This window comes from Macaca fascicularis, chromosome 18 (genome assembly GCF_037993035.2).
Source record: "Macaca fascicularis isolate 582-1 chromosome 18, T2T-MFA8v1.1".
In the NCBI taxonomy this organism is placed as follows: domain Eukaryota; kingdom Metazoa; phylum Chordata; class Mammalia; order Primates; family Cercopithecidae; genus Macaca; species Macaca fascicularis.
In genome coordinates this window covers 66,833,577-66,860,009 of record NC_088392.1, presented here as the reverse complement: position 1 = coordinate 66,860,009, position 26,433 = coordinate 66,833,577, and the positions used below count along the sequence as shown (strand labels likewise).

At 38.7% G+C, this 26,433-nt stretch overlaps 1 protein-coding gene across 12 annotated transcripts in view; it reads left to right on the top strand.

Moving 5' to 3' along the window:
• The first annotated feature begins 998 nt into the window (after positions 1–998).
• The window catches only part of RBBP8 (RB binding protein 8, endonuclease), a 114,903-nt gene continuing 89,468 nt past the window's right edge, over positions 999–26,433 (top strand). For 6 of the 12 annotated variants that reach the window (XM_074022739.1, XM_074022735.1, XM_005587046.5 and 3 more), the window contains exons 1-2: positions 20,826–21,053; positions 25,589–25,795. Coding sequence is in view for 7 of the 12 variants with exons in the window: in XM_074022735.1 (XP_073878836.1) it covers positions 25,687–25,795 (109 nt within the window). In the remaining 5 variants the exon portion in view is untranslated. Of the gene's footprint in view, positions 1,164–2,264; positions 2,332–3,271; positions 3,384–20,825; positions 21,054–21,630; positions 21,769–25,588; positions 25,796–26,433 lie in introns of those variants that run through there. The other 6 variants (XM_065534024.2, XM_074022738.1, XM_065534018.2 and 3 more) reach the window with 5 other exon arrangements.

The window sequence follows — 26,433 nt, the reverse complement described above, 5'->3', positions numbered from 1 at the left end:
TGCAAGTATTATGAGAGAGTAAGCACAAATCTCACATGATCTCTCTTAATACAAACTAATTTCTGTCAAAATGTAATGTTTTGCTGCTCATTTCTTCTTTCCAAAAGTTTACTCGACATGCTTAATCGGGAACTTTGAAGTTGCTCTCATCTTTACTAATTTTACTCACACTGTGAACCCTGTACCTAGCACAGTTCTTAAAACATAGTTGATATAAATACTCTGTGTTGAACCGTTGAATATTCAGAGCAAAACCTCTCTAAGTTGTCCCTAGTATGTAGAATTAGGAGTTTTTCCAATTTTAGACTGGAATGGTATGAGAATCATTTGAGAACAAGGAAGATAACACACCCAGGCAAATGTTTGGTCAACCTACACCTTGTTTCTCTCCTTCTAGAAATACTTCCTTCTAGCTCTCAAGCCCACTACCCTGTGAGGAATATCAATCTCTCTCCTCAAGGTTAAGCTGGATTAAGCAAAGCCAAGCAGACTAGTGGAAAAGGTCAGGCATTATAGGATTCATCTTCATCATAGGTAATCTATTTCTAGAGGCTGTAGTCAGCAGAATGCCCCAGAATACATGTTTAAAAGGATTACCTACCTCTGAAGATAACAGACCACTTGCTTATATATGTCTACCATGAGAGTCTTATAACAATGCACCCTTGCTATACCTGACACAGATCTACCCCTCCCACTAGAACTCTGAATTATTTTGCTGGAGGCTACAACATTCTGAGTAGTTTGTTGGGAGTTCACGGGAGGTGGGGATAACTCACCCAGTACAAGCTTAGCAGAGCTGAGCCGCTGCAGCATGTTGGGCTAGCCTTTGATACAGACTGGTTGGACAGGTTCTGGATCTACGGAAGAACCGGTTTTACTGGCCTGTTGTGCCAACATATTCTGGTTTGATTCCATGTTCCACAGACGGTAGAAACCTGCCCAGCCAGTTAAATGAAAGGCATATTAGGTTATCCATTGCACACAGTATATAGCTTAGATGCAGCAGAACTCTTCCACATAGCAGTAGTGTCTAGCAAACTAGTGTGGTCCAGAGGTGGTGTTCACTGATTTAATGTTTAAGTTCATAGCTTCAGGGAAAGTGAGCAGTGAAACAATTTCTGCTTTTCACCAAGAGCAGAGGTTTCTAAATAAATTGAAGGGTAAGTATATTTTTTAAATTTCTCAGTTTTCTATGCATTTTGGAAAGTTAAGAAATGATGTTTAAAAAGATAATCGATTTTTAACATAGTAATAGCTGCATTATACCTTTTCTGTAAAGCTAGATATTGCTTTATAACACTTGCATTATGTTCATTGATTTGTTTGCATAAAGTTTATTTGGTATATAATATTCTCTTACTATGCTTTTTTGTAAGTTGTGCATGGCTATAGTAATTTTAAAAGCTAGACTGAATAATTTTGCCAAATAAATTTCAAATATTAATGATTTATATTAAGCCATCTACTTCTTTCATAATGTAACTATTATGTTTTATAGGCTGTTGCTATATGGTAACAATTTTATATGGTAAATCTAATTGTGGATAAATAATAATTGCCTTTTTAAGGCCAAAAAAAGTATTGGCCTGCTGGTGATCCTAAGTACATGCATTAGAACAATTCACAGCAAAAATTGAGGAGTGTGAAAAACAAAGATTGTGGAATCTGGTAACTGATTAACTATTGGAGCTCAAAAGCACTTGCTGAGCTGAATAGAAAGGAATGAAGACAGGTTTTGTCATGCCTATTAGGTCTGAAAAAATTTTTAGGTTAAAGAATACTTGGATCTTCCTTCCATTTATATTAAAAATCTTCCTTTTATCTCTCTCTTTACTTAATCCAATTACTTTATTTTAGTAGTTTGTATCATGTAAAATGAAAGTTACCAATCCCTTTAGATTTATGTTGGCATACCATCCTACCCCTCTATTTACTGATATTAGATTGAATCGAAGCACATGTCTTCTGGGGCATTTAATTTAACATAACAGCTGACATACGATTTTATCTGGGAATTTAAAAAAAATTTTTAACGTATTTATACTGAATGCTTTCCTGTCATCTTAATAGGACTTTGCTTTGAACTGAGCAAGGCTGATGCATCCTTTTCATTGTCCCTAGGGTTCCCACTTTGTCATTATGTTCAAACTCAAAGGCTATAATATTATTTTCTAACTCAAAGGCTGTAACATTAGTTTCCTTAGAATGTTGACAGAATAAAAGTGTAAATAAACGTTCAGATGAGATTTCATTTTTTGCAGGGAAAACCCTTGGATGCTTCATAGTCCTACTTCTAGGCAGTTCTGCATAGAATTTCTGGTAATCCAGGTAAACTGCTGAAAAGCTATGTAATGTTGTATCTGCAAAAGCAATGTGCTGATTCAGCAAACCAATATTAATTTTATTCAGCACAAATTGTATTTTGACAAGTTTTTGGTAATATGGATCAAAACTTTCAATTGGCTGAATTTTTCTGAATTTACTACATGAAACCTAGTTTTCAGGTAATATATATACCAATAGAGCACATTGTTAGTATTTCTGGTGAATATATTGTATGTGGTAATTTAAAAAATTTAAACCACACTGTGTTTAAAACATAGGGCTTACTGTTTAAAGATAAATTTAATTTGGGATTCTAATTTATTTATTGAGCATCATTTATGTTTATAGTTTTGAAGAAAGCTATTTAGGAACTAGATATACATTTTACATAAAATCCATGGGTAAAATTTCAAGCTTAACTCTGTATTTTGGAAGAGGATTGCACAGTTTTCATTTAATGGAATTTTCATTTTCAAATGTAGGTAAGTCCTATTAAATATTACTTTTATATATTTTCCATAAATTGAGTCATTTAAAATATTGATACATTGTGATATTTTTGCTAAAACCCAGGACATATAAATTTGTCAATCAAATTAGGAGTGTGTATTTTATACAGACCAACATATCTCAGCGCCTAGTCAAAAAGTGTTCCACTCATTTAAAATTTTTTTACTCTTTTAGTCGAGGATGCATTTCTTCTTATTCCCAGTCACACAATTTCACATAACTCTTTTTGTCAACAATGCTAGCTTTCTTAACAACTGCAACTTCTTTCCCTTCTGAATATCTTCATGTGTTTTCCACTAAAAGCACTTAGAATTATGACATTTTTTACCTAAGAGGGACATTTAAAGAATAACCAATGAATCTGACACCTCATTTTTGAGTTAAGAAATGAAAAGCCCCAAAATATAGCTAAATCACTATTATATAATCTAAGGGTCGATTCGGAGCCAGAACATCCAGGTTTCCTGACTACCAGCAAGACCAGTAATTTTTTCACTACCCTACATTGACTCTTCTGAATACTACATGAAATCTAATCTAAAAAGGTAAAATTATGTTGTATAGTGTGTTAATGAATCTTTGGTGAACTAAGAAATCATTGGTTTTTGTATTTTAATCTGTATCATTATTGCCCCAAGCATTTTTAGGACAATGGCTAAATATATATGGGATTACCATTGATAATGAACGTGACTACCACTTCAAACCCTAATCTCTTTTTTTTTTTTTTTTTTTTTTTTTGAGACGGAGTCTTGCTCTGTGCCCCAGGCTGGAGTGCAGTGGCGCGATCTCGGCTCACTGCAAGCTCCGCCTCCCGGGTTCACGCCATTCTCCTGCCTCAGCCTCCCGAGTAGCTGGGACTACAGGCGCCCGCCACCTCGCCCGGCTAATTTTCTTGTATTTTTAGTAGAGACGGGGTTTCACCGTGTTAGCCAGGATGGTCTCGATCTCCTGACCTCGTGATCCGCCCGTCTCGGCCTCCCAAAGTGCTGGGATTACAGGCTTGAGCCACCGCGCCCGGCCCAAACCCTAATCTCTTAATGCCATCATACAATTTTGTTTCAAACTGATGAAGGCCTCACATTCTTTCATACTTGCCCACCTTGTGGATCCTACTCTCATTTTCTGACTTAATATTGCTTTAAGCTGTCTCTACTGTCTATTTTCTTAGTATGCATGTATTTTTGTATTATTTTAGTCATTCTTATATGCTTATAATCTAGGATTTGTCTAAGTTAATATAGTATTCCTAAAGTTTGGTTAGAACTGACAGGAAAATTACGTTATGAAGACAGAAATTGCAGGACTTAAAAGCCCATCTTAGAGGTGATAGAAGCCGTTATTTAAGGGGTAAGCTTTGCACACAAGTGCTCAAAAAATGTTTTAAACATTTTTAATTTGAGGAATTCCTAGGAAATGTGATTACAGAAAGTTGGAGAACCAAAGGCCCAAAATTTCAATTCTGATTCCTGGTACTAAATGTTAATTCTACTAATTACCTTATCTTTTCACAGGTAAAATCCTACCTGGGAAATGCTTCTAAATTTGGTCATTTTAGTTCAGTCCAAGTGGACTCAGAAAAATAATCACTTTCATTTGTTTCTTAACTTTACAAGAGAAAAGGCAGTATACTGAAAAGCATGTGAGCTTTTGAGCCAAATTGACATGGATCTGAATAACTCTGCTACAAATTATGTTCCCCTTGGAAATTATTTAACTCTCTGAGTTAGCTTTTCTCCACCTAGTTAAGGAAGTTAAGAAACTAATACCATTCTTTTAGAGTTGTTGGAAGAATTAAATGAGATGTCATGTAAAACACTTCACGTAGTTCCTAAGAACACAGCAGGTACTCAGCAAATGTCAGTATCTTTCTTATCCCTTTTATAGTCTATATAATACATTTCAACAAATAGCTTCGGTATTTGCCAAAGTATTTCAGTATTTTCTTTCAGTAAGAGAAGTCAACTTTAACTTAGAATATGCACGTTTTTGTCAGAAAGATAGAAATAAAATCAGCAATCTTGGAAGGCATTAAGATATAATGTTGAGGCTGGGCACAGTGGCTCACACCTGTAATTCCAGCACTTTGGGAGGCTGAGGCAGCCAGTCACAAGGTCAGGAGTTCAAGAGAAGCCTGGCCAATATGATGAAATCCCGTCTCTACTAAAAAATACAAAAATTAGCCAGCATGGTTGCGCGTGCCTGTAGTCCCAGCTATTCAGGAGACTGAGGCAGAAGAATCGCTTGAACCCGGAGGTAGAGGTTGCAGTGTGCCAAGATCATGCCACTGCACTCTAGCCTGGTCAACAGAGCAAGACTCCGTCTCAAAAAAAAAAAAAAAGATATAATGTTGGAAAATATGTTAACCTTCTTAAATTTAAAAAATCAGAAACCCATACAATCCAATCCAATTAAAGATTCACTTCAAAGAAGTCTTTGTTAAAAGTATTGTGAGAGCAGTATACCAAGATGATTAAAAGCCTTAAATACTTTTTAAAAATTCAATTTCAATCATCTGCACTAATGGAAGAAAGTGTGACATGGATAATTCAAATTAGAATGCAGTTATGCATCAAGTAACAACAGGGATACATTCTGAGAAATTAGATGATTTCATTGTTGTGTGAACATCATAAAGTCTACTGACAAAACCTCAATGGCAGAGCCTACTACACACCTAGGCTATATAGTATGTCTTATTGCTTCCAGGTTATAAACCTGTACAGCATGCTGTACTGAATACTGTAAGCAACTGTAACATAAGAAGTATTTGTGTATCTAAACATATACTGACATAGAAAAGGTACAGTAAAAATATGTGGTAGTATAATCTTATAGGACCACTGTAGCATTTGTATTCCATTGCTGATCAAAACATTGCTATTCAGTGCATGGCTGTACCTTACTTGTGCCTTGTGAATTTTCCAACGACTGTTTTTATCTATTACCTAACATGACATCAAATTAATTGGCCGAGAATTTCTTTTCTTTTCTTTTCTTTTTTTTTTTTGACAGGGTCTCGCCCTGTCACCCAGGTTTAGCTTCCTATGTAGCTAGGACCACAGGCACATGCCGCTACACCTGGATTTTTAAAAAACCATTTTGTAGAGATGTGGTCTCCCTACGTTGCCCAGGCTGATCTTGAACTCCTAGCCTCAAGCAATCTTCCCACCTCAGCCTAAGAATTTCTATATGCTCTAAGGATTGTGCTTTTTCTACTACCAAGTAAATTATTCTTTCAGGACTCTGGAATATGTTTTCTCCTACAAAAAAAAAAAAAAATCCCTTCTGAATTAAATGTATTATAGGCTAATATTAAATTATATTGCATTATTTTGATAGCAAGTAATGATGAGCAGAGTCAGTCCAAAATGTATAGAGCACAAGAAGAAGATAGAAGAGGATTTAACATTTTCTAAAGATAATATTAAATTAGCCTCAGAATAATTGATTAGGGAATGAAGCTGATGAGCAAAGATCACAAAGGAGGAGCTTTTTGTGAAATGTACTAGTCAGAAGGGAGTTCAGAATACCACGACAAACATTCTGAGAGTTTGCTTAACTAAAAAGAGGTCAATTGACACATCTTCCAATGAATGAATAAAGAGCAAAAAATTGGTTAAGAGTTAACATTAGAACCAACTAATAATCCATTTATAACACAACTGATCTTATTGAGCTCTTGTAATCAACTTAAATTTCCTGAAAGATGTTTAATCGCTTTACAAAAAGCTTTCTGCTGATGCTATAATTTCAATTTAAGTCCATGCTAAAAGAATCTTGTTTTTCGCTTAAATTGTAAACACTGTATGTAGATGGTGTGCAGAAAGACAAAAGTATCATTTCACTAATTTAGCCCACGAATTAATCACTTATTTTTTTTTTCTTTTTTTGAGAGAGAGACTCTCACTCTGTCGCCCAGGCTGGAGTAAAGTGGTATGATTTTGGCTCATCGCAACCTCCGCCTACCAGGTTCAAGTGATTCTCCTGCCTCAGACTCTCAAGTATCTGGTATTACAGGCACATGCCCCCACATCTGGTGAATTTTTGTATTTTTAATATAGATGGGGTTTCACCATGTGGCCAGGTTGATCTCAAACTCCTGATCTTAGGTGATCCACCGTCCTCGGCCTCCAAAAGTGCTGGGATTACAAGTGTGAGCCACCATGCCCAGCCTAATTAATTATATATTCTTATTAAAAGTATTTTATTAGATACGTAAGCAAGTTAGCCTATGTGAGTAGTCATTAAAATTAGTATTTAATGTGCATTTACTTTTAAATGTTTACAGTAGATACTACTACAAACAATTGCAAAGAAGGCCGAAAAACAACAAAAAATTTAAATTTTTTACAATGTTCTGGTGGGGAATGGTGGCTCAAACCTATAATCCCAGCACTTTGAGAGGCTACAGTAGGGGGATTTCTCGAACCCAGGAGTTCAAAACCAGCCTGGGAAACAAAGTGAGACCCCTGTCTCTACAAAAAATAAAAAATAAAAAATTACCTGGGCACAGTGGTACAGGCCCGTGGCCCCAGCTACAAAGGACACTGAAGCAAAAGGATTACTTGATCCCAAGAGATCAAGGCTGCAGTGAGCTGTGTTCACACTACTATATTCCAGTCTGGGCAACTGAGTGAAATGCTGTCTCAATAAATACATAAATGATTTTATACAAATAGCTAATGTGAATAACTCAAGACTAACAACTGAACTGTCTGTAAATCCAAAACTGGGAAATATAGTACATAACAGTTCATTGTGTTAAAGACATACAGCCTTAAGAACAACCAGAAACTATTATCTTAGAAGTTATGTACCACTGACAAAGTGAAAATGTAACTTGAGTGACAAATTTTTAGTTTCAAAGTTATATCTTAAATCTATTCCCTTGAAAGTTCTTTGCCTATCATATCTATAATGATTTAGATTAGGAGTAAGAAACACTTCCAACATGAAAATATTTTAAATCTAATGAATTTCTCAATGACTCTTGAAACATTAAGAAATATAAGATTGATTATAACTTTATGTAGCTAATAATACCCAGGAGTATTACTACTGTAATAACCTAGCAATGTTCTCAAAGCGTAGTCCATGACCATCTGACTCACCTGGAGGATGCCTATTAAAAATGCAGGTCGATAACTCCATTCCAAACATATCACATTAGAATCTCTGGTTGGTAGATCCTAGGAGAGCAGCAAGAAAAGATTTTTCTGCCTGCAAGAGAGAATGAGCAAGTGAGTGAGTCTTTTCAAATCTAACCCCTTAACATTATCAGAAAAATAACCTCAAATGCACATGTTCAACCAATCTTGGGTCATTAACATTCTTACAAATGACTGATACAATTAATCTGACTGTCCCATCCATGCATGCAAATTTTTAAAAGTTAAAACTTCCATTAATAATTCAAAAATAGTGAAATAGAAATCTCAAGTTTCCCCTTTTAGTGTAGGTTCTCCATGGAAAGTAAGAGCCTGAGACCTCTGGCTTATGTGCAGGTTCTTTATTTGGGAAAGCACCCAGACACAGGAGTACGTGACTAGTGAAAGGAAGGAAGGAAGGCCAATACAAAAGTTTATCCTTGAGTTCATCCACCACTATAAATAAACAGGGCTCAAGCCCAGTATCTTCTTAGGAGCCATCAAACTACCCCAGAATAGCCTGTCAGAAGACACAAGAGAAGAGCACTTATCCACAACTTCTGACTTCCATCAGTTAAGAGTTGCTGCATGGGTTGCTAATTTCTTACACTTTCAAATTGCATACTTGTTTCTACTGGCTTCAGAGAAGCTCCTAGGGTGAGGGACTGTCAAGTTTCACCTGCATGAATCTGGTTGCCACTGAAATACTTGGAGCAAGCAGGGCCCAAGACGTGCCCAACATATCATGTTATAGGACAAATATAGTCAAACTGCTTTTTCTTTAGTTTTATAATTCTAATACAAAATACAATTAAAATAGATGTTCTGAGAAATGAGTACAGCAATTTCAAATGGAGAGGAAGGAACTTTTAGCCTATTTTTGTCTGATGTATTTGATCCATTCCCACAAAACCTGAGATGCACTGAAACTTGACCTTCTGTGAGAAAGGTATTTTCTAATAAACTTCAATTTATTTCCTGAATTTGGTTGCCAATTTTTAAAGGACCAAAGAGCAGCAAAATGAACAGTTAGTATGTACTCTGTAAATACTCTTATGTCCAGCATTGATCCAAAGACTTCATTGTTTAAGTTTTTACATTAGTAAAGTTATAGTAAAAACAGATTGACTACATTGGACCCTCAAGTAACATTTTTCATTACAGTGAAACACACAATTTTGAATAGTACAAGTTTGTCTTGGACTGGGTCCAAGAGGGTCTAGTTACAAGAAGTAATTCATTATAACCTATAATGTGATCCTGAGGCTTGGCTCTGAAAAACACATTATATGAAGGCTCTAGTCAAGCAGATTAAAAATTTTAAAACTGAACAGTTAATCATGTACTTTAATTAAGTAAATATCATATTTGTTTGTATAATATGTAAACTTAGTTCAGAGAAAGTGAAGGAGAAACAGGTGCAAAGAAAAAAGAAATCTGACTAAAAGCACATCATCTTTTCGTTTAACTTGAATTTCTGTTAGAATAATTAAAGATGAGTTTAAAAAAAAACACTATCTCCTTAGAAGTTGGGGTAAAGTAGCTAATGAATTGAATAAAGATGAAATAGGAAAACTGAGGAGTGCACAGCAAATACAAAAAAGTGGAGATACACACTGCTGAAAAAAGCCCAATAACAACATATATTATTTTATTATTAATAATAATTGTGAGAGAGGGTCTCACTCTGTCACCCAGGCTAGAGTGCGGTGGCAAGATCTCAGCTCACTGCAACCTCCATCTCCCAGGCTGGAACAATCCTCCCACCTCAGCCTATGGAGTAGCTCGGACTACAGGCACACATCACCATGCCCAGCTAATTTTTATGTATTTTCTGTAGCAATGGGGTTTCCTCATGTTGTCCAGTCTGGTCTCAAACTCCTGGGCTAAAGCAATCCACCTGCCTTGACCTCCCACAGTGCTGGGATTACAGGCATAAGCCGCCGCGCTTGGCCAAAAAATAATTTCTTATAACCACTAATTCTGAAATAAATGAATAGATTAGTTTCTCCTTTCTATATCATTTTGCCATTGGGTTAGATGATATTTTAAATCCCTTGGAATATAATAAAATAACAACCACCATATAATAATACTATCTAACTTACCTGAACTCAATTATGTAAATCAAAATAATACATGTAAAAGCATTTAACAATATAGTGGAATCCTTTCTATAATTATAAATCTTTCACAATTTGCCTAGCAATTCAATAGTTTCCCTATAACTACACAACTTTAGCCATTGAAGAGATCTGATTAGCTGTAGCTCTTTTTTTTTTTTTTTTTTTTGAGACAAAGTCTCGCTCTGTCGCCCAGGCTGGAGTGCAGTGGTGTGATCTTGGCTCACTGCAAGCTCTGCCTCCCGGGTTCATGCCATTCTCCTGCCTCAGCCTCCCAGGTAGCTGGGATTACAGGCACCCGCCACCATGCCCAGCTAATTTTTTTTGTATTTTTAGTAGAGACGGGGTTTCACCGTGTTAGCCAGGATGGTCTTGATCTCCTGACCTCGTGATCCTCCCGCCTTGGCCTCCCAAAGTGCTGGGATTACAGACGTAAGCCACAGCGCCCGGCCAGCTGTAGCTCTTAAATCTATCTACTGTTAACAACAGTTTCTTACATTGTTACAGTTTCTTACATTTCTCTCTCATTTAATCCTATCAACAATCCTGTAAAACACTCAAGGTACATATTATTACCTTCATTTCATTGATCAACAACCAAAGTACAGAGAAATTAAATTATTTGCTCAACAAGATTAAAATTAAAAATTAGAATTCATTCAGCAAATTAGATGGTGCAGCTGATTCCTTCCCAATATCAACTTATACAAATACATTACTATATACTTGCAATTATAGAACTCAACAATGATTCCCCACAATATAGCCTTTGCACATGCCTTCTGCCTGGAAAGCCTTCTGCCATTCTTCTCCCAATAGGCAAGCTGCTTCAAACTTCTCTTAATTCTTCTTTAAGAAATTTCAAATATATTATTCCATTCTTACAACAACCCCTTTGGGCACAGTATTAATATCCTCTTTCAGTGAGGGAAATAAGACTTGTCTAGGAAACATGCAGATAATCAGAGATAGGGTCAGAATTTAATCTCTCGTCCTATCTTCCAGCTCAGGACTCTTTCCATAGCACAAGAAGGCTGGGAATATGGCTATATGCCAGCATTGATTGTAGAACATGATCAAAATTTTTTTGAGCACTTCCTACTCTGTTCCTTCTGAGATTACAACATAATTTAAGACCCTTCAATCTACTTGATTTTAAATTTAGTACATGAAACAACTCACAACCAGGGCTGGGAAAGCCAGTATAACCATTTTTCTAATTCTATTAGAAGTCAATTTATATTCATTTCTCAAATGTACGTATCTGCTGTAAGGCAAGTAAAAAAAGCACGTGTACCAAAAATGCTAAGAAATAAATTAAATAGTCTAAAAAATGAAGTGAGATGATCATAATAGGTGTTTCGCTCCAATCCTAACTGAGGAAGCCCAGTTTATTTTTAACTCTGAGGCTAATTAAATCATGATCAAATTGTAAATACTTTTAGTTACCTCCTACAGTGTAAAGCATTTTTGTTGTTGTTGTTGTTGTTGGTTTGTTTGTTTTATTGAGACGGAGTCTCACTCATCAGGCTGGACTGCTGGACTGCAGTGGCACAAACTTGGTTCACTGCAACCTCTGCCTTCCCAATTCAAGAAATTCTCCTGCCTCAGCCTCCTGAGTAGCTGGGACTACAGGTGTGCACCACCACGCCTGGCTAATTTTTGCGTTTTTAGTAGAGACGGGGTTTCACCATGTTGACCAGGATGGTCTTGATCTCTTGACCTCATGATCTGCCTGCTTTGGCCTCCCAAAGTGCTGGGATTACAGGCATGGGCCACTGCCCCCGGCCAAAGTTTTTTGAAGTAAAAAGAAAAATGTACTTGCTCTGTCACCCAGGTTGGAGTGCAGTGCATGGCTCACTGCAGCCTCATCTTCCTAGGCTCAAGAGATCTTCTCGCTTCAGCCTCCTGAGTAGCTGGGACCACAGGCATACACACCATACCTAGCTAATTTGTTTTTATTTTTTATAGAAACCAAGTCTCACTATGTTGCCCAAGCTGGTCTCAAACTTCTGGGCTCAAGTGATCCTCCTGCCTTGGCCTCCCAAAATGCTGGGATTACAGGCATGAACCACTGCACCAGGCTCTGACCATATGGTTTACAGTCATCCAAATCAGGACGTTTTTAAAAGTAAAAGGGAGTTCTATTAATAATTAAGCTAGAGCAATAAGAATTAACCAGGACTGTCACTGGTAAGCTAGGGCATATGCTCACCTCACATAAGAGATGTACTACAATTGAGAAAAGGAAGGAGACTTTTTTTTTTTTTTTTTTGAGACAGAGTCTCACTCTGTCACCCAGACTAGAGTGTGAGCAAGTTCGACCTCCTGGGCTGCAACTTCAACCTCCTGGGCTCAAGCAATCCTCCCATCTCAGCCTCCCAAGTACTGAGGCTACACACAACACTGAACCCAGCTAGACTTATCTTTATTTTTATTTTCTTGTAGAGACAGGGTCTTGTTATGTTGCCCAGGTTGGTCTCAAGCAATCCTCCCACCTAGACTTCCCAAAGTGCTGGGATTGTGGGCATGAGCTGCTGCACTTGGCCGGAAGCCTATCTATTTCAACGTTAGTATCCTAAATAGTCCACAAAAACAAACTGTCACCAAGAGTATGAGTTGAATGAAAACACAATTTCACTGTTCATTTTTAATATTTCTGATTATAACTTACATAAAACTGAAAACATTTCTAGCTAAAACTCAGGATCTCCTCTAAGAACAACTTTGAACATAAAACATTTTTAAATTTTTTATTTTACCTTGGGAAAAGTAGCTATCAAAGCTTCCTTAAACTTAGACTAACATGGATTAGGAAAAACAAAAAGCCAATATTTGTAAGTCTATTTTTCTCAAGCATAATTAGAATAAAGACCAAAAAAAGAGACAGTGCTTAATGATATATCTGTAATCTGTGAAGCACATAATTACATTAAAGATCACAACTATTTGCTGGCAATGAAGAAATCCATCAATTCACAGGCGAAAAAATTAGCGTTTAAGATGAGATTTTTTTTTAAATGGACAAAGCAATGAATATTAAACATGTTTGCTTGTGTGAACCTATCAAAGAATTCTTTAATTAATAGAATCCACATGTCAGTGACTTGTTCCGACAGCCCTTCATAATATTTTCCATTACTGTAAATAAATATTATTCCCATAGCTTGTATCATGGTAGCATTATACATAGGTACATTGCAGTATAATACTTTATTTACTAGATAAAATGGTAAAGATTTGTTGTTTGAGATTCTCAAAATAAAATAAACTTTTCTATTTTACAGTCATAGTGATCACTCTTAAATTATCTTATTTTTTCAGCAGTTAAGTTCTGAGATTCTTATAAGTGCCAGGGTTAGAAAAAAGGCCTATGGGCTAACCAACTAACAAAATTCCTGGGCTTCATAAGCTTATATGAATAGATATGAAATATTGTCCAAACAGCCACTGCATTATAAATAGATGACATGGAAGAAACAGGTGTCCCTTTCCATTGATAAGAAATAATTTTGCCAGGTACAGTGGCTCACACCTGCAACCCCAGCACTTTAGGAGGCCAAGGCAGGTGGATCTCTTGAGGTCAGGAGTTCGAGACCAGCCTGGCCAAAATGATGAAACGCTATCTCTACTAAAAATACAAAAATTAGCCAGGCGTGGTGGCATGTCTATAATCCCAGCTACTCAGGAGGCTGAGGCAGGAGAATCACTTGAACCTGAGAGGTGGAGATCGCAGTGAGCTGAGATCGTGCCACTGCACTCCAGCATGGGCGATAAGAGCAAGACTTTGTATCAAAATAAATAAATAAAGAAGAAACCATTTCGGAAATAACAGATCAACAACATTCTTCATCATCCCATTATAATTTAAACCTAGGCAACTATGAATATACTGTTTAACCTTCTTTATCAAGTATAAAGAGATAGTTCCTAAATCAGGCAAATTATGTGCCAATAAAACTTTGGCCATTACTGATGGGAAATGAAGCAGCTCGGTGAATGATGTTTAAAAATAAACAGAAAACTATTTTAACAGCTCAAAATGGGAAATGAAGAAGGTATGAAGTCCAATGTAGCTACAGTGAAGATCAAAATAAAGCTTCCTTATCTAAATTGGAAGCTGGCCAGGATACACGAGGCTAATCTTTCTAATTAAAAAGCAAGGTATACTCTTTAATGTCCGATATGAGCATTTAGATGAACACCTAGGATAAAAACTGTGATGCTGACACCTTCCACCAATGTTAAATATATATTTTTAAACAATTATAAAACTTCTCAACCTGGAATCTTGGCACCATCAACTCAAATCATAAACAAAACATCTTGGCACTTGAGGCAAGATCACTGATTGATGTATACTCCCACTCACAAACAACACATACTAATTACTGTAAACAACTTTTAAAAAATTGAATCAAGTGTTCATTTAACACAAATGTTGCCAGTTAAGATACTTTTCTTTTGTCTTAAAATTTCTTTCCCTCACCTCTCAAACAGCCTCTTGTTGTGTTCTTAAAATAGTTACAACTGCAGGTATAACAATTCACCCCAGTTTACCAGTATTGTGTGTTCAAGTCAGAGATACTGGAGAATTTTATATAAGTAATCATAAAGGATGTAATCACTTACCTTTTAATTTTATGCCTGGAGATACAGGCACTCAATGCTGGGTGGGGGATGGGATGATGAATGCCCAGCACAAATAGCAGAAATAAACAAAGAATCAGAAACTCATGTCCCATTTCCATCCTGCTTCTTTAAGTAAATCACACAACCTCATTTGTTCACTCATTGATTATATTATATATGCTGGGCCTGCGCTGTACAATACAGTGGCCACTAGTCACATGCAGACTTGAGCACTTATAATGTGGCTAGTCTAAACTGAGATGTGCTGTAAAGGTAAAATATATATCAGATTTCAGAGACTTAGTATGAAGAAAAACCACCTAAAAAGTCTCATTAATTTTTATATTGATTACGTTTAAATAATATTTTACATAAACTGGGTTAAATAAAATATATTAAGTTAATTTCACCTGATTTTCACTTAAAATGTAATTTTTAGAAAATCTAATATATGGGGCTCTATGGGATAGTCCTGTGCTAAGACTCTAGTAAAAAGTAGGAAAGAACCCAGGAGGCAGAGGTTGCAGTGAGTCGAGATTGTGCCACTGCAGTCCAGCCCGTGCAACAGAGTGAGACTCTGTCTCAAAAAATTAAATAAAAAAGAAAAGTAGGAAAACAGAGCCAGGCGTGGTGGCTCACGCCTGTAATCCCAGCACTTTGGGAGGCTGAGGAGGGTGGATCACCTGAAGTCAGGAGTTTTAGACTAGCCTGGCCAACATGGCAAAACTCCGTCTCTACTAAAAATACAATAATGAGTCAGGCATGGTGGCAGGTGCCTGTAATCCCAGCTACTCGGGAGACTGAGGCATGAGGATCGCTTGAATCTGGAGGGCAAAGGCTTTTGTAAGCTGAGATCGTGCCACTGCACTCCAGCCTAGGGGACAGAGCAAGACTTTGTCTCCAAAAAAAAAAAAAAAAGCAGGAAAACAGAAGAATAAAGAAAGCACAGTCTGACATCAAGGAGCCTAGCTGAAGACTAAAAACACAAAAATAATTACAATATAATGGTGTTAAGTGCAATGATAAAGATATGCATTGAGGGCATGGGAGAAGGAGGAAGGCCATTTGTGAAAAGGTATAGGAAGGAAGGATGAAGAGAGATGTTAGGTTAGTCTCCTGAAAGAGGTAGTGCCTGAGCTGAGACTTAAAGAATAAGAAAAATGAACTGTAAAAAATGGGGGTGAAAGTAATTCCAAGAGAAAAACATTGTATGAGCCAAGACTAAGAAACAACCAAGGGAAGGAGAGAGGAATAAAAGCAGTTTCCTGTTGAAAGAGATAAAGAGCAAGGGGTACAGCAGAGTGTGTGCAAGGACAAGAGCTTGTGCGACATTTTAAAGAAACTGAATTTTAACCTTTAGCCTTTAGGCAATAGCCTTTTTTTTTTTTTTTTTTTTTTTAGACATAGTCTTCCTCTGTCACCCAGGCTATAGTGCAGGGATGTGATCTCGGCTCACTACAACCTCCGCCTCCCGGGTTCAAGCGATTCACCTCCCTCAGCCTCCCGAGTAGCTGGGATTACAGGTGCCTGCCACCACGCCCAGCTAATTTTTGTATTTTTAGTAGAGATGGGGTTTCACTATGTTGGCCAAGCTGGTCTCAAACTCCTGACCTCAAGTGATCTGCCCACCTCGGCCTCCCAAAGTGCAGAGATTATAGGCATCAGCTACTGCGCCGGTCTAGCAATAGTCTTTTGAAGAGTTTTAAGCAAAGGAATGCCAGAATCAGAAATAATGGTTTAGATGTTGGGTGGCTGTGTGAGACTGAATTAAGGTGAACAAGACTGGAGGCAGGGAGGCTGTTGCCTAGGTAAGAAATATCAGGGCCTAAACCAGGGCAGTAAGTGAGGTTGAAAAGGAAAGCACTAATTCAAAATTATATTTAAGAGAATATAGTGCCTGACTCGTCCTGACACCATGGAAAGGAGTTTGGATTTTATTTTAGAGTGATGGAAGACCCTGAAACACTTTGAGCAGGGAGTGTGATTTTCTGAAACATTTTAAAGAACCTCTCAGAGTGCTGTTGGAGAATATACTGTAATGGAGAAAAGAGTGGTAACAGATTATTTATTTTTTTAAAAGAAGGATATTGCCATAGAAGAGATTGATGGTAGCTTGAACCAGGGTGGACACAAAGGTGAGAAGCAACTGGATTGTTTGGAGGGTGTGTGTGTTTTTAAGAGACAGGTTCTGGCTCTGTCATCCAGCCTATACCACAGTTTCTCAAATCTCAAGTGCGCCTCCCGTGGGTCTCCCACAGTGCTGAGGTTACAGATATGAGCCACCCTATCTAGTCTCAGGTTGTATTTTTAACTGCAAATGGTACTGCCTAATTCATAGGGTTGAGAAAGAAAAAAGCAAGTTTAGGAAGATCACACTTGTTGAGCTCAACTGTCTTGTTTAATCAGGAGGTCAGGTTGTCCACCTAGAGTGAAAATACCTTCAGAGGCTTGAGGACTGCAAATAGTAAAGGTCTGGAAGACAGCAGAGAAAATAAAAAGAGCTGAACAAAGGCTATCTTAAGGATTAACTGATGCCCTGCATGAAGTATGAAACCATATGATTTTAGTGATATCAGTCTAATGTGATATGTCATTTTCCCTTCACAACACTCAACTACCCAGTTGCAGGAGTTAAGCATAGACTGTAGAATCTACAGGGTTTCATTTGTAAATGGCTTGAGTTAGATGACTTTTTAATCTACATGAGTTCCAAAACTTTACTTTTAAGAATCCTAGAGTCTGTACTGCTATCACACAATTTATTTTAAATTGGTGCCTAGATATACATAACGTAAACTTACCATTTTAACTATTTCACTAGTTTATTTAAATTCAGCATTCCAGCCAGGGACCTCCAATAGGTGTGCTGGGACATTAAAAACCTAGCCCTGAAGGTGGCAGCACTGGGCCTGAGGTGACTAGTCTCAACTTCTACTTCTGTTGCCACTGGATGGAAGCAGCCTCATCTTTTCATTACAATATATAACACAGGTGTTCATTTTCTAAGTATGCTGAAGTTGAAAAAGTTTGGGAAGTACTGCTCTAAGCCACAAAATATGAGAAACCCAGCATTACGAAGAGTTCAAAATAACTGCTTCTCTGTTAAAGACGTTTTTTCAGCAGATCTTTGGAACTTCCAAGTTTATTCCATGTGGTTCTTAAAGCTTCTTTAGAACCTATGAGGATGCCCGCCATTTCCATTGTTAAAGTGACCATATAATATCTCATTTAAAAATCTAAGAATTTTGAATGTACCCAAAGGTTTCCATTTACATAGAAACGGGATCTATCAGGGAATGCCCATTTAATTCACTCATAGAATACTGATTTGGTGGCACACACTGGGCTAGTTTCTGGAGACAAAAGGGTGAACAAACCTTTTTTATTTTTTAAATTTTAGAGACAAGGTCTTTTGCTGTGTCACCTAGGCTGGAGTACAGCGGCACAATCATAGCTCACTGCAGCCTTGAACTCCCGTGCTCAAGCGATCCTCCCACCTCAGCCTCCACAGTAATTAGAACTAGAGCCATGCACCACTGTGCCCAGCTATTTTTGTTTGTTTTTTTAGAATAGGCGACAAGATTTCACTATGTTGCCCAAGCTCATCTTGAACTCCAGGCCTCAAGTGATCCTCTTGCCTCAGTCACCCAAAGTCTGGCCTAAGACATGGTTTTTTTATCTCAAGAAATTTACAGTCCAGCAGGGAGACAGAATTAATTAAATAACTAAAACAATAAAAACTGTAAGAAGGGGAGGTTACATGGTACTATCAGAGGATCTAGTAGAAGAGACTACTGAAATAAGATAAAAACATGATTAGTTTTTTATCTCAAGAAATTTACAGTCCAGCGGGGAGACAGAATTCATTAAATAACTAAAACAATAAAAACTGTAAGAAGGGGAGGTTACATGGTACTATAAGAGGATCTAGTAGAAGAGACTATTGAAATAAGATAAAAACATGATTAGTAGATAGCTACGGCAAAGAGTGGGGTAGGTTTGGTGGAGAACTCCAGGCAGAGACAATAGCATGCAATGGCCTAGGAGACATCAAAAGTCTAGTGAGACCACAGGACAGAAAATATCTGGAAATAAAGCCAAAGAGGTAGCAGAGGCAATTCAAAGGGGCTTCCTTCACAGAGTAACTGGAAGCCACTGAAGGGGTTTAAGCAGCATAGTGACATTAATAGATGTACTTTTCAAGATCACAGTAGCTGCAGTATAGAGAAGTGGTCTCAAAGTAGACACGATTTAAGGTGGAGGAGGGAAGATGATGTATTTTTATTCTATTTTTTTCATCCTCTAAAAATGCTTTTAAAATGGATTATAATATTAGCTAAGAAATACTAATTATGGCTAGCTTTTGGGCACACAGTATATATCTGAATACTAAGCAGTTTACATATATTCATTTAATCTTAATACCCTGTGAGGTTGGTACTATTATTATCCTCAATTTACAGGTAGGTAAAATGGGACAGCGAGGTTAAGCAGTGAGGTCACTCAGTAAGGAAGTATTAGAGCAGGATTTAAACCCAGATGTCTGAGTTCAGAGCCTGTAACTTCCTCGTTAGATCATGTACCATTTTTCAGCAGTACATGTATGTAATTTAAAATTAAATATATATATGGAGAATAGATGCTCAAATTTTTTTCCGAACACCAGTGAAAACAAAGGTTTAGGAGGGGTGGTTGGCTGTGTTGATGTGGAAAGGAGACTAGCAGTAGACTAGGTAAGAAATAACAGTATCTTGGATTATGGAGGTAGTGATGGAGAGAAGGGGATGGATTTAGATGTCTGGTAAGTAAAATTGGACTGAGTGATGGCTTGCATATGGAAGTTAGGGATGAATAAAGTGTCAAGGATGACTCTGGTTTCTGACTTGCATAAATGGATTAGACAGTGACACACAGGCAGAGGCCATAAGAACAGGTTGGGTCATTCTGCTCAGATACTTTTTCTTTGGACCACAGTACAGACCACAGCACACTGCTCTTTCAATACTCTGTTAAATGACAAACTTATTACAGGTTATGTCATAAACATAAAAGCTTCACTCTGTCAATTATGTTTCCTATCTTGTGTTAAAAATTACAGTCAAAATTTTATCCATTTTCTTTTAAAAATGTGGAGTTAAGGCTTATAAAACGGGGAGTGAATGATAGTTGCCGTAACACGCTAATAGAAGGTCTAGCACCCCTCTTCTGTATACTAACTTTTTAAGTTATGGTATTTATTCATCCCTTAAGATGTGGGGACAGGTGGAAAAATTACCTTTCCACTTTGTATTTATGATTTTCTAAGTACTAAACTTTTAAACTGTTAATATCCCTTGTCCTCTTCCCAGGTCTTAGAATGATTACACAAAAGTACTGGACTGGTTTAAAAGATATTGTGATTCTACTCTATTTTGTTCATTTGTAGAATTTCTAGTGGTCTAAAAACGATTCTTTTTAGAAATCAGGAGAAATAGGAATACCTACTATCGGTTTGAATCTCAAACGAACAGTCACAAGAAAACTGGACTTAAAAAAAAATTATCTAACAGCATGTTGTCCCAATAAATAACGCTGATCGCTTCAGATTCCTTCTCTTTTCAGATCTGCCAGAAACTTCCTGTTTAACCTCAGCAAAATACAGATCGTTTTGATCTATGGCGTTACCGCCCAATCCTGTCAGGTCACATCACTAAATTGCAGATAACAGCAACAAGGCCGAAAACTATGTTAGACGGATCCGCGTCCATACCCCACCATCAGTTAATTTTAACTCTCCGTTCGGTACAGGTCACTCATACATGCTTCCCTCCAAAATGTTTAAGTTAGACACACTGTACAAATAACTTTCACAGAACCCCAAGGGCTTGATGCTCCCCCGACAGAACGGCTTGAGCTTTCCCCAGCGCATCTCAGAGGCGCTGTGGCGGTCGCCAGACTCTTCGAGTCGCTCCCCTCCCCAGCCATTGCACTCGGGAACGGGCCGCACAGCGGAGCCCGCTGCTCAGCTGGGGCACAAAGTGCGCCGCCGCGCCGGGCAGCGGGAGGAAGGGGCGTGACGCAGCTGGAACTCCCGCGTGACGTCGCGCGGGCTCCCGGGCGGGGCGGGTCCGGCCGCCTCCGTGCCCGGCCGGCAGCCCCCGGCCTTAAAGCGCAGGCTGTACGGAGGGGTCGGCCTTCCCACCGAGGATTTGGCATTCTGGTGAGGGGGAAAGGGCGAAAGAGAAAAGCGAGCAGCCATCCCTTCACAGCGTCAGAAAGTACTCGCTTCCCTTCGGGGGCTTTCGCCAATCCCGAGGCAATCTTGGAGGCGGTGAGTAAAAGGAATCTCTACCCCACCCGGAGCTCTGGGTCGGAGCGGCTACTTCTGGTCTGGAGCTGCGCGCTTGGCGAAGGGCTCCCGGGGTAGGGGTGGCCGCCCGGCTCTGGGGCTGTGTCTGAGGAAATAGGCTGGGCCCGGGCGACACTCGGTGGCTATGGACCGGCGAGAGGACCAGCTCTCACTCACTGCTATTTCTCGGTCTCCCGCGCGGGCTGAGGAAGCGTCTTTCACCGCCAAGCGCGTCCCGCGCATGCGCCGGCTGCGGCGCGCGCGGGCGCGCGCTTCGGAGCTTTTTTGGCCAGACCCGCACGCGGAACCCGCGCGGGCGCCTGGGGAGAGGCAGATGGAGAAGGAGCCTGGCTGGAAAGCCTTTGCAGCTCTGCTCTGCTCCGCCCATGTGAGGACCGCTCAGATGCCCCGTGCAGTTTGTTCAAGTCCCCTGTGTGACTCGAGATGTGCCTCTCGCCTTACCCGTGTGGGAATACCTGTGGTATGGCAGCGAGTATTTTGGTGAACCCCTGCAGTGTGGTGGTTTATACTAAGGAATACACAGAAATGTATTAAATAGTTACAGGCCTTTGAGCCCAGAATGCAACTTGGGACACAAGACGCACCGTGCTGAGAGATTGAGAAATGCACACTGTTGTACCTCGAATAACGGTTCAGTGCCGAGAGAGATGCTAACAACAAGTGCTGGGCATGCGGGGTAGGTGGAAAGGATTTTGCGAGCTAGAATTTGCAAGTTGAATGTTTTGTTTTTATGTTTTGTTTTTAAAGCACTGTACATCACTTACTTGAAGATAGATACGTAAAGGATGCTTATTTTACACTCTTGGCTTTAAACGAATATATTACTACTTTTTAGGTCATTAAAGTAATTAAACCTTTATTTTAAACTGTTGACTTCATAGAAATAGTTTATGTCCTTTTTTTTGTTTTGTTTTTGCTGCAGAGAGGTATTTTACAGTTATTGGTCTCATGACTTGATTTCCATCCCTGACATAGCCATGTCCCAGCTGTGTGACCTTGGGCAAGTAATTTACTGCCTTACGCCTCTTCCCCCAACTCTACAATGAAATTATAGTGTCTGTCTTACAGAATTTTTCTGAAGGTTAGGTAGAATACAAATATTCTATAATAACACATAATTATATATTAAATAATATATAAATATAAATTTTCTACAGCACAGTTTCTGGTATGTGGGAAACAATAAATGGTGACTTTTATTCGCAATTATATATAGGCACATTTGTTTGTCCGTTAGAGTTAAAAATAGAATGAAAACCTCTTTGGAAACAAGACTAATGCAGTGCACCTAATTCTACTTTTAAAAACTTTTTTGCAGAAGTAAACGTATACGAGAGAAATATTAGAATTTTGAACCCTATTGCATACCCATCCACCCATCTTCAGAAATTGTTGAAGTTCAGCCCTTGTTTCATCTCTTCACCCAACATCCATTTTTGTTTGTTTTAGCTGGATTTTCTTTTTCAAGCAAATCCCAGAGAATATATCCCTTTACCTGTAAATATCTCAGTAAATATCCCTTTAACAGATAAGGCCTTTCAAAAAAAAAAAAAAAAACGCATCATTATCATACCCAAGAAAATTAATAATTCCCTAATATCTAAAATCCAGTTCATATTTAGTTTCTGCTGAATTTTTTTTTTTTTTTTTGGAGACGGAGTCTTGCTCTGTCACCCAGGCTGGAGTGCAGTGGCTGGATCTCAGCTCACTGCAAGGTCCTCCTCTCGGGTTCACGCCATTCTCCTGCCTCAGCCTCCTGAGTAGCTGGGACTACAGGCGCCCGCCACCTCGCCCGGCTAGTTTTTTTTTTTTTGTATTTTTTAGTAGAGACGAGGTTTCACCGTGTTAGCCAGGATGGTCTCGATCTCCTGACCTCGTGATCCGCCCGTCTCGGCCTCCCAAAGTGCTGGGATTACAGGCTTGAGCCACCGCACCCGGCCTCTGCTGATTATTTTTTAAAAGTCTAATCACAATTTTTGCAAAGCTTGATAGTTTATTTTTGTAGCTCTTTACAGTTCACCAAGTGGCTTCACATATACTCTTGCTCCCTTCAGAATTACTGTTTCAACTCCTTCATCAGAAACCTCAAGAAATGGTTAGCAAGAAACAATCAGTTCGCGCACTTGTTAGAAATGGTACTGTATTGGCTAAGGAGCCAGATGTGAGGTTTAGTAGACTTGCTAATCACTATACTTTTTAAGTTGTAGCTAATTAATGGTTTCATTTTAAGAACACATATTAAAATATTTACTAATCTGTTCAAACTTCTTAACCTGTTGGTTTCTTCAAGGACTATGTAATAAACTTAATCATTCACCTTTATTCTAAGAGAGGCATGAAGTAACGTTACCCTAATTGTGTTATAACTCTAAGATGTTTCTGTATTCATAGATCTTTGCTGTGTTTGTATCTTACTGACTTCTCTTGTTTTTGGAAAGTTATACAGATCCTCATCTGTGTTAATACATCAGTCGACTATCTCTTTTATAAAATATATATAGATGTGTGTATATATATGGATGCTTGTTAAGTCAAGACTATCTTAGAATGTTTTTCAGTTTTGGGCTCAGTATGCTGTTGCACCAATTCAAAAGTTAAAATTTTTTTTTGAGACGGAGTCTCGCTCTGTCGCCCAGGCTGGAGTGCAGTGGCCGGATCTCAGCTCACTGCAAGCTCCGCCTCCCGGGTTCGGGCCATTCTCCTGTCTCAGCCTCCTGAGTAGCTGGGACTACAGGCGCCCGCCACCTCGCCCGGCTAGTTTTTTTTTTTTTTGTATTTTTTAGTAGAGACGAGGTTTCACCGTGTTAGCCAGGATGGTCTCGATCTCCTGACCTCGTGATCCGCCCGTCTCGGCCTCCCAAAGTGCTGGGATTACAGGCTTGAGCCACCGTACCCGGCCTCTGCTGATTATTTTTTAAAAGTCTAATCACAATTTTTGCAAAGCTTGATAGTTTATTTTTGTAGCTCTTTACAGTTCACCAAGTGGCTTCACATATACTCTTGCTCCCTTCAGAATTACTGTTTCAACTCCTTCATCAGAAACCTCAAGAAATGGTTAGCAAGAAACAATCAGTTCGCGCACTTGTTAGAAATGGTACTGTATTGGCTAAGGAGCCAGATGTGAGGTTTAGTAGACTTGCTAATCACTATACTTTTTAAGTTGTAGCTAATTAATGGTTTCATTTTAAGAACACATATTAAAATATTTACTAATCTGTTCAAACTTCTTAACCTGTTGGTTTCTTCAAGGACTATGTAATAAACTTAATCATTCACCTTTATTCTAAGAGAGGCATGAAGTAACGTTACCCTAATTGTGTTATAACTCTAAGATGTTTCTGTATTCATAGATCTTTGCTGTGTTTGTATCTTACTGACTTCTCTTGTTTTTGGAAAGTTATACAGATCCTCATCTGTGTTAATACATCAGTCGACTATCTCTTTTATAAAATATATATAGATGTGTGTATATATATGGATGCTTGTTAAGTCAAGACTATCTTAGAATGTTTTTCAGTTTTGGGCTCAGTATGCTGTTGCACCAATTCAAAAGTTAAAATTTTTTTTTGAGACGGAGTCTCGCTCTGTCGCCCAGGCTGGAGTGCAGTGGCCGGATCTCAGCTCACTGCAAGCTCCGCCTCCCGGGTTCGGGCCATTCTCCTGTCTCAGCCTCCTGAGTAGCTGGGACTACAGGCGCCCGCCACCTCGCCCGGCTAGTTTTTTGTATTTTTTAGTAGAGACGGGGTTTCACCGTGTTAACCAGGATGGTCTCGATCTCCTGACCTAGTGATCCGCCCGTCTCGGCCTCCCAAAGTGCTGGGATTACAGGCTTGAGCCACCGTGCCCGGCTTTTTTTTTTTTTTTAATTGAGACAGGGTTTCTGTCGCCCAGGCTGGAGTGCAGTGACACAATCCCCACTCGCTGCAAATTGCGCCTCCCAGTTTCAGGCAGTTCTCCTGCCTCAACCTCCCAAGTAGCTGGGACCACAGGCACGCACCACCACACCTGGCTAACTTTTGTGTTTTTAGTAAAGACTGGGTTTCACCATGTGGCCAGGCTGGTCTCAAACTCCTGGCCTCAAGTGATCCACCCACCTCAGCCTCCAAAAGTGCTGGGATTGCAGGCCAGAACCATCTCCCCCAGCCAAAACAATAAATTATTTTATAGTGGTAAATTAATACTGCCCATGAATGATAAAAACCCCTCAATATCCAAATCCTTTCTGTTTAACATAATTTAGATAATTTTTCCTCTAAGAGAAATAAGAAAATTTGCCTGAAAATTTACCTTATATAGCCAAATAACTGAAATCAGGGCTTTTCTCACCATTATCATCTTTCCTTATTCTTTCCGTCCCCTCCCAAATTCTAAAAATGATTAATTACAAGTAAATAAAGAAATGGTAGATGAGGATATCTGGGCTTGTGTTTCATCCTGACTTCAAAGTACATAAAGATAAATGCAACGTTCATTTATGTTGCAATCTGTCATTTCAGGTATTTGACCTGTCCAAAGACGACTTGATACCTCTATAATGTAACAGAAAAGGTCAGAAAATATTAAGCAAATAGAAGTGTGGAGCATATTAAGCAAGATGAACATCTCGGGAAGCAGTTGTGGAAGCCCTAACTCTGCAGATATATCTAGTGACTTTAAGGACCTTTGGACAAAACTAAAAGAGTGTCATGATAAAGAAGTACAAGGTAAAATCTTAAATAAAAGCAGTATTTTATTGCGACTGTAGTGGCTTTGTATACCTTTGTATGACAGTTCTGTTTATTTTTTCTATTTCAGCTTTGAGGTTCAGGGGGGTACATGTGCAAGTTTAGTACATGGGTAGATGGCATATTGCTGGAGTTTGGTGTACAAATGATTTCATCACCCAGGTAGTGAACATGGTACCCCATAAGTAGTTTTTTGATCCCCACCTTCCTCCCACCCCACAACCCTCCACTGCCATGTAGGTCCCGGTACGTGTTGTTCCCCTCATTGTGTCCATGTGTACTAAATGTTTAGCTCCCACTTATAAATGAGAACATGCAGTATTTCTGTTCCCTGCTTAGAGTAATGGCTTCAGCTGTATCCAAGCTGCTGCAAAGAAAATCATTTTGTTCTTTTTTTATGGCTACATAGTATTCCATGATGTATATGTACATTTTTTTTATTCAGTCCACTGTTGAGTTTTGTGCATTTAATGACCATCTTTAAGTTCAAAGATATCTTTTTTTTTTTTTTGAGACAAGGTCTCACTGTGTCATCAGGCTAGGGTGTAATGGTGTGATTATGGCTCACCACAGCTTCCACCTCCCATTTTCAAGTGAGCCTCCCTCCTGTAGTTGGG